Source organism: Felis catus, chromosome D2 (assembly GCF_018350175.1).
Source record: "Felis catus isolate Fca126 chromosome D2, F.catus_Fca126_mat1.0, whole genome shotgun sequence".
In the NCBI taxonomy this organism is placed as follows: Eukaryota; Metazoa; Chordata; class Mammalia; order Carnivora; family Felidae; genus Felis; species Felis catus.
In genome coordinates this window covers 47,568,589-47,583,904 of record NC_058378.1, presented here as the reverse complement: position 1 = coordinate 47,583,904, position 15,316 = coordinate 47,568,589, and the positions used below count along the sequence as shown (strand labels likewise).

At 36.5% G+C, this 15,316-nt stretch overlaps 1 protein-coding gene across 7 annotated transcripts in view; it reads left to right on the top strand.

The window, feature by feature from the left end:
- Positions 1–15,316, top strand: part of PARG (poly(ADP-ribose) glycohydrolase) — a 133,422-nt gene that overhangs the window by 74,188 nt on the left and 43,918 nt on the right. For all 7 annotated transcript variants that reach the window (XM_023240676.2, XM_023240678.2, XM_023240675.2 and 4 more), the window contains 3 exons: positions 74–134; positions 4,181–4,256; positions 10,509–10,656. In XM_023240676.2, the coding sequence (XP_023096444.1) occupies positions 74–134; positions 4,181–4,256; positions 10,509–10,656 (285 nt within the window). The remainder of the gene's footprint in view (positions 1–73; positions 135–4,180; positions 4,257–10,508; positions 10,657–15,316) is intronic.

Sequence of the window (15,316 nt, the reverse complement as noted above, 5' to 3'; positions counted from 1 at the left end):
TTTACTGAATGTATATAATCTTTTCAAAATCAAAACTTCTTTTGGGTGTGTTTTTCTTTTATTGCTTTTGTAGAACCTACTGGCTTGGTGACATTTACAAGACAGAGTCTTGAAGATTTTCCAGAGTGGGAAAGGTAATAGTAATAAAAATAATCTGGGAATCCTAGAATTAGAAGGACTCTTTTACCATGCAAGGATTCTATTTCACAACCTCAGGAAAAATGGTTTCCCAACCTCTTAGTTGCCCTAGTGCTAGGGGAGTTTCGTATCATAAATGATCCATTGATAGCTCTCATTGGTAGAAAGGCCATGCTTTCTGAATCAAGGCCTGCAAGCCTTTCACTTCTACTGTTTGCCTTAGTGGATTTTTTTGTTTTTGTTTTTGTTTTTATTTTTGTTTCCTGAAACAAAATCTTATTTAGAATTAAGGAGTTTGTGTGTGAAGACACTAATATTAACTAGAACACCCAATATATAATGTTCAGTCTTACCTCCTCTTTTGGTTAGTATATATGTATTTTATGGCTTTTCATTCTGGAGGACAAGATGTTGGAAAATTTTTTCATTAAACTAAAATGTAAATAGGAATTACTTAGAATTTGTCTCAGTGACAAGAATTTTGAAGTTTGGCTATTCACATGCAGATTTTGTGGAAGTTGCTAATTTACTGGGGCTTTTTTTCTTATTATTTACCTACAGATAACTGAGAAGAATAATAATCAATCTGAGTTCATTCAGATTTGTAAGTTCCTTGGGGCCCTGAACTAGTCAATACTTTCCCTAGTCTAGAGCAGGTCCCCGTATCACCTAAAGAGGAATAGATCACCTTTTCCATTGTACATGAGAACATGATCAAACATACTAAATGCATATTTTGCATATGCATTCGTGTTGACCAGTGCCTCTCATTTTCATTTTCCCATAATTTTTATCATAGCTTTTAATTATTTCCTTTGGAATTAGTGACGAAAGGGACTTACTTTTAAGGAAGTTAACTTGATAAAACACATCTGCTTAAGTGGCTTTCCTGTGATGTTTTTTTTATCCATCAAAGATGTTTATTTGTGAGGTGAAAAAAACCAAACAAACTTACATTAGGAGCTGACTGCATGGCTGAGATGATTATTAATAGAGGGAATTGGGTAAAAGTTTAAACAACCTGAAGACAAAAAACAAAAACAAAATTGAGCCAGAAAGGAAGAGAACGTGTACAGCATTTTGGAGGCTTGGCATATTAGAGATGAAAGGGACCCCCAAGAAATCATGTGGTCTAGCTGTCTACTAAAAGTATCAGTCAACTCTACCTGTGACAGATGACAGACAGCTTCAGTGTTGGGAAATTCACTCTTTCACCTCAGTGTGTCCCATTGTTGATGTTCAACATCATAATGCTTTCTTGACCCACCCCCATCTCTAACAGTGCACATAGGTAACACACTAAACTTCCTCTTTTCTCTGTTTCATATATAATATGGATTCTAAACCCTTTATATTTGTTCTTGATCTACTCCAGGCCATTGGTCTCTCTTAAAATATGGTGTCTACAACTAAAAGTAACAATTTGCTGCTATCTGCCCAGGCCAGGGTACAGATTGCTTTTCTTAGCTTTTGTGTTAGTATCTGACAGGAATACAGACGTTTTGTTCATCTCACTTTGGTGTAGATTTTATAGATCATGCAGAGGGCTTGTTTTTAATTCAGCTGTAGATCTCAGCTCTTCATCTGACATTCATTTGGCACTAAGGGGAAAGGACACCCATTTGTACATTACCATCTGGGAGAGAAGGGATAAGTCAAAATGCCAACAACAATTGGCAAGGCTGCTGTGTCAGTGAGATAAATTTGCCCCTGAGTAAGATCAAGATACTCCCCTTAACTTTGATAGGCACAATTTGACTTGATAACTTTTCTAACGTTTTTGTTTCATTGATCTCTTTTTGTTTTAGCTGCTTCGCAAGTGAGTTGGAGAATGTAACTAATCAATCTCCCAGATTCCACAGAACCAGAAACATGCATTCACTTTAAGAGGGAGGATAAAGAATAGATGAGGATTGTTGGTGTTCCCAACAGCAAGGGGCTAAATGAGAGCCAGGAAGTTGGAGGTTTTTCTGATTTCCAAGCTTCTGCCATGTTACAGTTAACCCAGCGGTCACCAGTGACTACCTTAGCTGGGCTTACTTAATCACAGAGAGTCACAGTCATCTGTCTTTGATTCCTAGTGCGGTGGTATGAAAGATTTGCTTGGGCCAAAAGGGGACACCTGTCAGGAAGTTGGAGGATGCTTTTTTAAAAAGTGGCTAGCAATTTCATAATTTTATTGAGAGCTGTACTATATGTTGACAGCTTCCATCATGGAGAATAGTTGATGTCAGATGAGATTTGTTTTGAAGTCCTGGCTGACAAACTAGAGATTTCTGGATCGTGCTTCTTTGTCTTTTCAGTAGTATCCTCATGGATAGTCTCCCTTAGCATAAAATGGCTAGGAAAATAGGATCAAAAAACAAACGAAGGAAGTTAAAAAAAAAAAATCAAACTTGTGTCACTACTTTCTACAAGAGATTTGGAAAGTAATTTTTCTAAAGGTGTAGCATACCGGTTAAGAGTTTGGACCACTGTTAGGTTACCTGGGTTCAAATCTTTGTTTTGCTTCATTTACGAGACTTAGGCAGGTTACTTAAATGCTTTCTGTGTCTTGTTTTCCCATCTGTAAAAGGAGATGGTAATGGGGTTGCTATCAGGATTAAATGAGTTAATGCGAATGCAGCTCTTAGAATCTGTACTGAATTGCCCGCTGAGTTTAAGGCTCTCAGTCTTCTGGACTGGAGCTTCCCCAGAAATGTATTTGGACTCCTTGAAATCAGGAAGAATGTAAATCCCAGAAAGTAAATAGCACTCCCCCAGTTAAATTGTTTTTAAAAATGTGTAATTTTTTAAAAAAATATGTAATTCCCCCCGCATGAATGCCACCCTTATGTAAGTTAGAGATTTGGATTTCATCTGTTATATTCTTTTATAACTTATATTCTTTATTAAGTAAGTAATGGGGAAAATCTATTAGCAAAAAATGTCATCATCAAATACTATTAATAAAATGGAATTGATTGTTTAATATAATGTAAGACAGGTAAACACAGTAAGGGAGGAAAAAGTTTCTTCTTAACCCAGTTAGGATCCCAGACTGGGTCTGAAAATTAAACAGACAAAGACAGATTAACAGGAGAAAAGCACACAAATTTATTTAATATAAATTGTACATGTCGCAGGAGCCTTCTTAAGGGAATGAAAGCCCAAAGAAACAGACGCACATACTTTATACTAGGTTTGATAACGTCTCTAAGGAATATGACAGATTAAGAAATATGAGGTAATTGTAGTAAACTGGGGGAAACTTAGCAAGGCTTGTTTGCTAGATTCTTGATACCCCTTCTTCTTTGGAGATGAGGATGCTGCTTTCCTCCAGATAGAGGGTGGGCACCTTGCACATAAGGGGTTTATTACAGGGAAGAACTGTGAGGAGGGGAGGTCAGAGTGACCCTCCTGTTTCTGCCATTTTCTCAAATTTAAAATATTTGTTAGGCCATGGTGTCACGTTTTAGGGTGGCATGACCTCAGTGACCATGGCTTATAAAAGGGAAAGAAAATATAATTGTGACTTAGAGGTACTAGGTTCATCCATCAATTTTATTAATATAAAAATACAATAGATCAGAATTTCTGTGGCATGTATTTTCATCAAGATACCCCTGCCACACACACTCATGTTTATCAAACTAGTGAAAATAGACCCTATCTTAGCATCACATATGATTTATTGCTAAATTTTTCTGTATTTTTCTTTGGGTTGCCAACTGTGGCATAATAACATTTTATAGATCTTAAATTTTTTTTATATTTTGAGAAGTTTTTCAACTCTTAAAGAAAAGAAACTGATATTTTATAGGAGAAATAATGGGTTTCAGAACAGCATATTATCCCATTTTAATTTAAATATGTGTATTTAATATTTGAATAAGAACAAGTTTGGGAGCGTCTATATCAAAAATGTTAACCAGGCATCTGTTTCTGGCTTTTAAGATTAGAAACAGTTTCAATTTGTCTTTTATATTCATGTATATTTCCACATTTTTCTGTAGTGAAGTATTTGTCATTAAAAGTAAAGGATTATCTTTTTAAATTATAGATGTGACAAACTCCTGACTCGATTGCATGTCACTTATGAAGGTACCATAGAAGGAAATGGTCAAGGCATGCTACAGGTAGGTGAATCACAATGTGTGTGTGTTTGGGACTCTCTCTTATCGAGTGACAGCAAAGAAAATTTGAAAACCTATTTGTTCATCTTCTAAACTGATTTAATGCAAAGAAGCCTGATAGCAGAATGGAGAAGAACACCAAACAGATCATCTTGACAGCCTTGGTAAAGCTGTTATTTGCCAGTGTACTGTTTCTTACGTGTGCCTCTTTAAAAAGCCTTTGACAGAAAATCTTAAGATCTGGACAACATCAGGCCTCTTAGTTCAGACATTGATTGTAGATTGACAGTGGAGGAAGTTCCCAGGGTATGGTCTTGACAAGCCATCACTAGGCAGTTTTGTTCTTTTTCTTTAAAGGCTGTTGCTCTGCCCCCAAATGATGACCAGCTTGAAATGTTTTTCTGCCACCAACCTTGTTTAGGTCTTAGGACACAGACATCTAAAATTGATTGATAAGAAAGTCGTCTCTCCCATATGTAACAGTTTTAGGTATGTGAGCCAGCTATGCTTGCTGTCTCTTCCCCGTTTCAGAGCAAGTTATTTTGTCCATCTCTTAGTCTTTGTTATTTATCTGTGTCATTGCCTTCACTTTAAAAACATATATTTTTGGAAAAAGGAGTTAACAAAGAAAACACCCTGTGTACCTAGCTTTAAATTGTTGTAACACTTAACACATGTTTTCCTTTTGCTTTGTAGTGATAGTGATCTTTTTTCAAAAATCACTAATCTGAGGCAAAATGTTGGTGATTTGTGTTCTTATCATTTATAAGAGCATCACAATGTCAGTTTTCTTTGAAAGATGCTTATACATCATTTCACTTCTACTGGGAATTGCTGATTTTTCTTCTTAGATCCTTATTTGGTGCTTATATTGGGTCAGAATCTAAATCAGGTTCCAGAGAGTGGACTAACTTGTTTGAATAACTTAATGTATACTGTAAAATTACTAGACTGATTTGCATTTGCCTAGTTATTATATATTTATACTCTAAGTGCTTAATGAAACTGAGATTCTTTTTAGAATGGCCTTTTAAAAGATACATTTATAATTAAAATCTTCAAAGGGGCAAACCATGTTTTGTTTTAAATCACCATCTCCCAGTGATTTTTTTGAGATTATAAATAGAAATACTTAGGATAACTGGAGTAATATTTGTCTGGTACTTAAAAAAATTTTTTTTAATTTGTATTTAATCATTACTTTTTTTGTTAAATAATAATTTTGAAATAGGCTTAAAATTTACTTCAAATGAATGTTACTATTCCCCCACATTTACATTTTGATGATGTTCTTTTCTACATTAAAGTAATAGATTGACTGAGAGAGTCTTAATACACATGAAATAAACAAAGCTACTGCTAGTTAGCGCTGTGGGAATGCTGACCTTTCATCACAATACAATTCAGCAAGGAATTATTTAACAACATTCAAGGTTGAGATTCTTCCCACTTTTCTAGAATATATTATAGGTGAAATGTGAAACCTCAGTGGATTAAAAGAATACCATAAAGACTTCTATTAATTATTTTCCCTACCCATGCTACATATCCCCAGGAGATCGGAGAAATACTGTATTGCAATTTAAAAAGTTCCTTGTGTAGCATATAAGTTACATTATGCTGAATGGCAACAAGACCTCTCTAAGGATTGTTATCATTTCTCTCTTTTCATCAAGTTATAATTCAGAAACTGAATAATCTGAACAAATAGCTTTAAAGTGAAGTGAGTTGGAAAATGGCTAAAAATAAGCACTCATATGCTTGTGTTCATGTTCTGGAACAGGTTTCTCACCTGTAATAGAAAGCCTTCTATTAAGAACTTTTTTAAGTAGTGGAAAGTTTGATTTTTTTAAAAGACCCCTGCCTTCAGGGGCATATTGAGTTTAGTATAACGTATTTATTTCTATGCATACCTCTCAAGTAATAAATGTTGGCCTTTTATTCAAAGAATGAATACTAGTATGCACATTGAATGTATTTCATTTATCATTACCAAGTTATACATAAATTATATAGAACTTCCTTTTTATTTCAGTTATGTATCTTGTTCCAGTAAAAATTAAGTTTAGCTGATCTCAAACTTTGTTTCTCATTTGTATTCACGATACCATTATACTTACTTAGCTAGTCTCTTGGTTTTTAAGTGCTGTCTGTTTTAAATTTTTGCTGGACCTCTCTTTTCTTCAGTTTCTTTCCCACTGACTTATTTGAGGCCTAAGTAATTCTTGTCAAACCTATTTAGTAGTCACCTAACCAGCTTCTCTGCTTTTAATTTTACACCTTTCCAATTCATTCTTTAAACTCTAGACTCAGTTTAAAGTTACAACTGGACCCTATGTAAAGTCCAGTTGTAACTTTTCTTTTTATAATCATTCCAAGAATACCTTATCACCAACCATAATCCTTCACATACTCTACATCGCAGATAGGCGTGAGGAACATGCTTATCACTCTTCATAGAGCTGCTTACAGCTCTGTGTTTTTCCTATGTGTTTGTGCAGTTATTCCCTCCGCCTGAATGTCAGCAAAATCTAAATTGAATATCATCTCCTCTTGTAAACTCCCCTATTCTCCTCCCCATGCTCCAGTTTTAGTTAATTGTATTATTTGGAAAGGATCAAATATATTCTAGTAGGTTCTTTAATAAACATTTTTTCATTCTGCTTATGTGCTGGGATCTCATCTAGATTACAAATGCTGTGAAGCCAGGGCCCACGTCTTACTTATTTTTGTATCTCATGGTCCCCAGCACAATATTCAGTTAATATTTGTTGAATATTTTAAGTCATAAATCACCCAATGCATAATGACTTTATATATTGTAAATAATTCTAATCAATGGACTTGTTGAATCAAAATTATTTTTCTATATAAGCTACAGAGTTACTCTTTTTTTAGTGTTGATTTAGTATGTCTGAATATAAATTTATATATGATTCTGTGATAACTCATTTCAAGATCTTGTCCAGTCATATTTTTCAGTATTTTCTAAGTTCTTTTCTAATGAAAGAAGACTGCTTTACCTTCTATTAGTTTCTGTCTTTCCACATATATTTTTATATATAAAAAAATTCATAATCTTGTTTTACTCTTTTGTAGAATAGGCTTCAAAGTATTGTTTAATATTACAATTGCTTTAGGGGCGCCTGGGTGGCTCGGTCGGTTAAGCGTCCGACTTCGGCTCAGGTCATGATCTCATGGCCCGTGGGTTCGAGCCCCGCGTCGGGCTCTGTGCTGACAGCTCAGAGCCTGGAGCCTGTTTCGGATTCTGTGTCTCCCTCTCTCTGTGACCCTCCCCCGTTCATGCTCTGTCTCTCTCTGTCTCAAAAATAAATAAACGTTAAAAAAAAAATTTTTTTTTAAATATTACAATTGCTTTAGAGACATAAGCAACTTAAAAAAAAATTTTTTTTAATGTTTATTCATTTTAGAGAGGAGAGGAGGAGGGACAGAGAGAAAGGGACACACAGAAACCAAAGCAGGCTCCAGGCTGTGAGCTATCAGCACAGAGCCCAGTGCAGGGCCCGAACTCACAAACTGTCAGATCATGACCTGAGCCAAAGTTGGATGCTTAACCGACTGAGCCACCCAGGTGCCCTGAGAATACAAACAGGTTTTAAGAAATCTTACATTTGACAGTAGTCTGAAAGTGTATGTAAAATCATAGAAAAAAATCTATATTGGTGTCTGCCCCTGATTCTTTGCACAGAGCTCCTAAAACCCTTGTAATTTCCTAGGTGATGGGAGTGTCTTTTGTTCTGATGAGGTGACTTTTGGTGAGCTCCTGGAGAGCTTTAGGGTGGGGGCTGGTTACCAAAAAGACTAAGCCATGATTAGAAGCTTGAAACTTTCTACTCTACTCCCCATCTTCTGGGAAAAGGAGAGGGACTGGAGACTGTGCTAATGATTGATCATGCCTAAGTGATGAAGCTTCCACCAAACTACCCAAAAGTATGGGATTCAAAGAGCTTCCAGGTTGGTGAACATGTGGAAGTTGGTGAACATGGGGAGAGGGAGAGGTAGCTCTATGCCTCTTACCATATACCACGCCCTATCACTTCATATGTCTATTCATCTCTATCCATTATTATATCCTTTTTAATAAATGAGTAAACATAAGTAAGTGTTACCGTGAGTTCTGTGAGTTTATCAAACCACAAGAGCAGATTATGAGAACCCCAATTTATAGCCGATCAACTGTACTTCTAGTTGCAGTTGGTGTCTGAAGTGGGGCAGTCTTGTGGGACTGAATTGTTATTAGCCTGTTGGATCTGATGCTAACTCCTGGTAGATGGTGTCAGAACTGAATTGAATTATAGGACACCCAGCTGGTGTTTCAGAATTGCTCTATGTGTGGAAACCCATACATCTGACATCAGAAGTGTTGTGAGTGTGGTAGTACTGTAGGAGTAGAGGAAAGAGAGTATGTTTTCTCTGTACAGTATTTAAGCCTCTCTTACCTTACTAAAATCTTTGTGGGTGTGGGTGGCTATGTATGTACACAAGGTGTTATGTATGTGTGTAACCTAAATCCTCAAATAGAGTAATCTAAAAGTTGGAAACCATTTCTTACATATTGCCCCATAGAGCTTCGCATAATGTTGGACACGCTGGAGTGCTTAGTAAGTTTAAGACAAATAATACTGACAGGTAGAATTTGCTTTGTCTAGAGCATTGTGTAACTCATCTTTATTAATAGGAGCTTGGGGATCCCATTATAGTACTCCACAGAAAGCTTATGAGTAATTTTAAACTAAATTGGAAATATTAATTTAGTTGAATCTTTTTTTTTTTTTAATGTTTATTTTTGAGAGAGGGGTCAGAGTGTGAGCAGGGGAGGGTCAGAGAGACAGACAGACAGACAGACAGACAGACAGAATCCGAAGCAGACTCCAGGCTCCAAGCTGTCAGCACAGAGCCTGACACAGGGCTCGAACTCATGAACCATGAGATCGTGACCTGAGCTGAAGTCTGATGCTCAACCGGCTGAGCCACCCAGGTGCCCCCTTTGGGTTTTTCTTTTAACTTTTTTTTTTAATTCCAGTTAGTTAGCATACAGTGTGATATTAGTTTCAGCTATACAATTTTTGATTCAACACTTAGATACAGCAACCCGTGCTCATCACCACGATGCACTCCTTAATTCCCATCACCTATTTAACACTCCCCCCCCCCCCCCCCCCCCCCCCGCCTATCTACCCTCTGGTAACCCTCTGTTTGCTCTCTATAGTTAAGAGTCTGTTTCTTGGTTTGCCTCTGTTTCTCCCTCCCCTGTGATTGTTTATTTTGTATCTTAAACTCCAAATATGAGTGAAATCATATGGTATGTGTCTTTCTCTGACTGACTTATTTCACTTAGCATAATACTCTCTGACTCCATTCTCATCATTGCAAAAGGCAAGATTTCATACTATTTTATGGCTGAGTAATATTCTAGTGTGTGTGTGTGTGTGTGTGTGTGTGTGTGTATGTGTGTATGTGTGTATGTATATATATACATGAAACATCTTCTTTATCCATCAGTCAGTGGACATTTGGGCTCTTTCCATAAACGTGCACCCCAATGTTTATAGCAGCATTATCAACAATAGCCAACTTTATGAGTCTTTGTTGTTAAACTAGGTTTCCTGTTTTCTTTTTTTTTCTCCTTAGGTATAGTAAAAATAAACAGTTTGTAATGTTCATGTAGTTTGGGCTTTGCAACTGAATTTAGGGTGAAATTTTATCTCTTTATTCTTTCACAGAAGAAAAAGGTTATCCAAAAAAGGGCAATTACTTAAAAAAAAGGGCAATTACTAAATTTTTCAGTTCTTTAAGGACAAATGTTTGATTGCCATAGTATATAAGAAAGATATAATTATATTAGAGTCATATGAAATCCATAAATGGAAATTGAGTAGTGAATGGTAGGGAAATGATCTTGAAACCTTTCCAGATAAAGTTTCCTTTGATTTGTGGCCCTTGTAGTACATATAAGGTTTGTAAATAAGAGTCTATATGATTACACTGAGGCTTTTGCCTAAAAGCTCCATTTTCCAGGTTCCTTCTAAGGTTTTGGAATCTAAAGAAGTATGCAAAGATGTTACCTGGAGTGAGATGGAAAGAGTGCAGTCAACCACAGTCTGTTCTCCGTTGGAAGATTACTAATTTGGGGATTGATTTATATAGGAAACGAAAGGAAGAGAGAAAGTGCTTCTTTATCATATATGTAGGTATTTTACATAATCATTTAACATGCCACATTTTTCCAAATAGGTGGATTTTGCAAACCGTTTTGTTGGAGGTGGTGTAACCGGTGCAGGACTTGTGCAAGAAGAAATCCGCTTTTTAATTAACCCCGAGTTAATTGTTTCACGGCTCTTCACTGAGGTGCTGGATCACAATGAATGTCTTATCATTACAGGTTAGTTTTGGGAAGTCTGTACAATAAAGTAGCTTTCCCCACCTATGAGTATCTATCACGAAGACTAGAGGCCACCCAGATACAGCTTTTCTCTATCATTGGCCTTAGTCCCAATGTTTTTATTAATTTATTCTTGGTTTTTGGAAATCGTTACAGTTCTATTTTCCTAGTCTTGAGTAAGATACTTGATACCCACCTTTTCATTCTTGACATCTTTATCTGAGGAACAAGGGTAAAAGCTACCCTCCAGTTTGAAATTTTATGTTATGCCCTTAAAAAGAGGATAGTGATGTGTCTTTGACCATGTATTCTGTTATTATTCTTCCACTATGTTTCCAAAGTGCTTTGTTATACTTCAATATGAAGATGTATATACATTTAAAAAGCATACTTACAGTATTCAAAGAGAGTACAACAGAGAGCTTTCATTGAATAGTAATAAATCAGGAACCTCATGTTTACCCTAATTTCTAATCCTGAGAGAAAAAGTGTGATGATCTAAATGCCTCTTCTTGATTTAAGTTAATATGGAAGGAGGAGAGAGGGAAATATAGTAAAATTTATACTTTTGTTCTATTACTGAGATTAAAATTTTTTTCTTAAGTTTTTTTTAGCTTGAGATACAACTATGTCACTGTACTCTCTTGTGAATCAGCTACCAAAAAATTAGTGATTAACTCCCACCTCTCAAATTCTTAATCAGCCACTATACATAAATTAAGTCTTTTATTCAGGTACCTAAAAGAACATTCCCACATAAAAGCCATAATCAGTCATCAGCTGCTGATGCCTCTATCTTTCTGCAAAAGAAGATTTCTTATCCTTTTTGAATCTGTTGCCGCTTTGAGATTAGTGTGGGAAACTAAATATTTAACTGGGTTGGAGAATTTGGTTGATTGTTATTCTGAAAAATTACAGTGAGAGAAAAACCATTCCATAGGAGTTACATAAAATTTATACTCAACTAATTTACCTCCAAAGACGTACGTGTCTGAACTAAGACTCTGAGATCTACTCTTGAAGCCACTCTCTTTGTCTCAGATATATTTGTAGACAACCTTCAAGAGAGTATCAACATTTTGTTCCTTATGTTTTACTTTCGTGATTTTCTCTTTGTCTTTGAACAGTTTGATTATGACGTGTTTAGAATCTCTTTGATTTTATCCTATTTGGGGTTCATTGAGCTGCTTGAATGTTTAAATTTGGTAAATTTTTGACCAGTACTTCTTTAAATATTCTTTCTGTCCCTTTTTTTCTTCTCCTTCTGAGAATCCCATTATGCATATGTTGGTATACATGATGATGTCTTATTGGTCTCTGAAGCTCTGTTCGTTTTTCTTCATTCTCTATTCTTTTGTTCCTCAGACAGGATAATCTCAATTGACCTATATTCAAGTTTACAGATTCTTTTTTGTGCTTCCTTTCACTGCCTTTGAGTCCCTCCAGTGAAAAATGTTTATAACTTTTTTTTTTCTTATGGTTATTTATTTATTTTGAGGTTGGGGGGAAGGGGCAGAGAGAGAGGGAGAGATAGCATCCCAATCTGTGATGACAGCACAGAGCCAGACATGGGGCTTGATCTCACAAACCATAGGATCATAACCTGAGCCGAAATCAAGAGTCAAGGATGCTCAACCAACTGAGCCACCCAGGTGCCCCCTGAAATTTTTATTCTGATTACTGTACTTTTCAACTCCAGAATTTCTATTTAGTTCTTTTTTTTTTTTTTTCTTTTTAATAATTTCTCTGTCTCTCTCTTTGAGATTCTCTATTTGTGAGGCATTATTTGCAAACTTTAATTTAGTTCTTTAGACATAATTTCCCTTAGTTTTTTGAATATATTTAAAATAGCTAATGTCTTTGTTCAGTAAGTCTAACATCTGGGCTCCTTGCGTACAGTTATAGTTTACTCCCTTTTTTTCCCTGAGTATGGGCCTACTTTCTTTTTTCTTTGCATATCTCAATTTTTTGTTGAAAACCACACATTTGAATAATGTAGCAACTCTCAAAATCAGATTTTCCCCTTTGCCTAGAGTTTGTTTTTGTTGCTGTTTGCTCTTGTTGTTTCGTAACCTTTCTAAACTAATTCTGTAAAGTCTGTATTCTTTTTCATATGTGACCATTAGTCTCTGCTGGGTTAGGTTAGTGGTTAGCTAATGATTGGACGAAGATTGCTTAAATGTTTAGAGCCAATAAGTCTTTCAGTCTTTAGTGAAGGACATTGGGGCTCACCTTCAGCACTCAGCCAGGCCAATGACACTTCCTTCCTGCTTGTACTTTGCACTTCACTTCCTGCTTGCACAGAGCCTCAAGGTCTGAGGAGTGAGCTTAGGACTTTCTCAGGTCTTTCTTGAGCATGTGCACAGACATGGTCATACACATAGACTTCTAGATTCCTGGGAATACTAAGAACTTTTTAAAGCCCCTTACAGATATCTCATTCCTCAGCTTTTCTTTTGAAACTTTTTGATAAGACTATTACTTGCCGTAACTGATATCTACTGCCTCAGGCAGCCATACTGCTAAGCAATTCCATGTAATTGTTTTCAATGAACAACCTTGGGGATTAGGTTTTTTGTACTGGGTAAATTCCAAGTCAGGTCAAATAAAGGCAGCTTTGTGAGTGAGGTCTTCCAGGGAACCACCAGATAGGTTAGATGATGACAGTTCTCTGAGAATGGGGCTTTGAAGGAGCTTCAACCTTTTTCTGAACCCTTAGGTGGTTTTCACTGTGATTATAGACTGTTGGTGTTTTGTTTTTTTTTTAATATGAAATTTATTGTCAAATTGGTTTCCATACCACACCCAGTGCTTATCCCAAAAGATGCCCTCTTCAATACCCATCACTCACCCTCCCCTCCCTCCCACCCCCCATCAGCCCTCAGTTTGTTCTCAGTTTTTAAGAGTTTCTTATGCTTTGGCTCTCTCCCACTCTAACCTCTCTTTTTGTTTTTTTTTTCCTTCTCCTCCCCCATGGGTTCCTGTTAAGTTTCTCAGGATCCACATAAGAGTGAAAACATATGGTAGCTGTCTTTCTCTGTATGGCTTATTTCACTTAGCATCACACTCTCCAGTTCCATCCACGTTGCTACAAAGGGCCATATTTCATTCTTTCTCATTGCCACGTAGTACTCCATTGTGTATATAAAACACAATTTCTTTATCCATTCATCAGTTGATGGACATTTAGACTGTTTCCATAATTTGGCTATTGTTGAGAGTGTGACACCAACAGATACATGAAAAGATGCTCAGCGTCACTCCTCATCAGGGAAATACAAATCAAAATCATACTGATATACCACCTCATGCTGGTCAGAGTGGCTAAAATGAACAAATCAGGAGATTATAGATGCTGGAGAGGATGTGGAGAAACAGGAACCCTCTTGCACTGTTGGTGGGAATGCAAACTGGTGCAGCCACTCTGGAAAACAGTGTGGAGGTTCCTCAAAAAATTAAAAATAGACCTACCCTATGACCCAGCAATAACACTGCTGGGAATTTACCCAAGGGATACAGGAGTGCTGATGCATAGGGGCACTTGTACCCCAATGTTTATAGCAGACTGTTGGATTTTAAGGCTACTCTAGAGCTTGCAAGAGTTGAATAAGAATAAGGAAAGTTTGGGGCGCCTGGGTGATGCAGTCGGTTAAGCGTCCGACTTCAGCCAGGTCACGATCTTGCGGTCCGTGAGTTCGAGCCCCGCGTCAGGCTCTGGGCTGATGGCTCAGAGCCTGGAGCCTGTTTCCGATTCTGTGTCTCCCTCTCTCTCTGCCCCTCGCCCGTTCATGCTCTGTCTCTCTCTGTCCCAAAAATAAATAAACGTTGAAAAAAAAAAAAAAGAATAAGGAAAGTTAAAACATCATAAAACTCATTGTTTTTTCCAAGATTCAGCCAATTTTCTTTAATAAACCCTCCTCAGACTGCTACAAGCCTTTGGTTATTCCCACAGTTCATAAAAAGTTGATTCTCACAATTTTTGCCAGTGTTCTCATTGCTTTTATGGAGGAGGAATTTTTCAGAGGTTTTTACTTAATCAGTTTTGCTGATGTGTCCTTATATTTTGTAAGTTTTTGTTGGTTAAAAGAAAAAGGCTTTTAACAAGTTATTGTGCAGTATTTGGATATCTTATTATTTTTATAATATCCCTGTGATTCTGCTTTTTGGTGAGGTAAGGTAAATTGTTAATTTTTTAAGTTTATATGGGAAATTAAGAATGGAGCCTCAGCAAAGAAACTTCCTCTTGGATAAAAACTCAACTATTTGAAGTTAATAACCTGAAGTATTTCATCTGGAATTCTGAGGTTGTGATCCAGATTATACTGAAATGTAAAGATAAAAACCTTTTATATTCAGTGTTGTCTCAACTCACTTATTGGTCCTCTGTCTGCATTTATTGTTTATCATGTGTGCAGATAGGAAGGATGCAGTTGAAATGTATTAGGGGAAAAGAAAGTACAGGAATTGCAGAACAAAAAAATTAAACTATCTAAATCCATTGTTGGGCCAATAGATATTTTGTTGTTGTTGTTATATTTATTTTGAGAGAGAAGGAGAGCCAAGTGGAGCAGAGGCAGAGAGAAAGGGAGAGAGAATCCCAAGCAGACTCCTTATCATCAGCACAGAGGCCGATGGAAGGCTTCATCTCACGAACCATGAG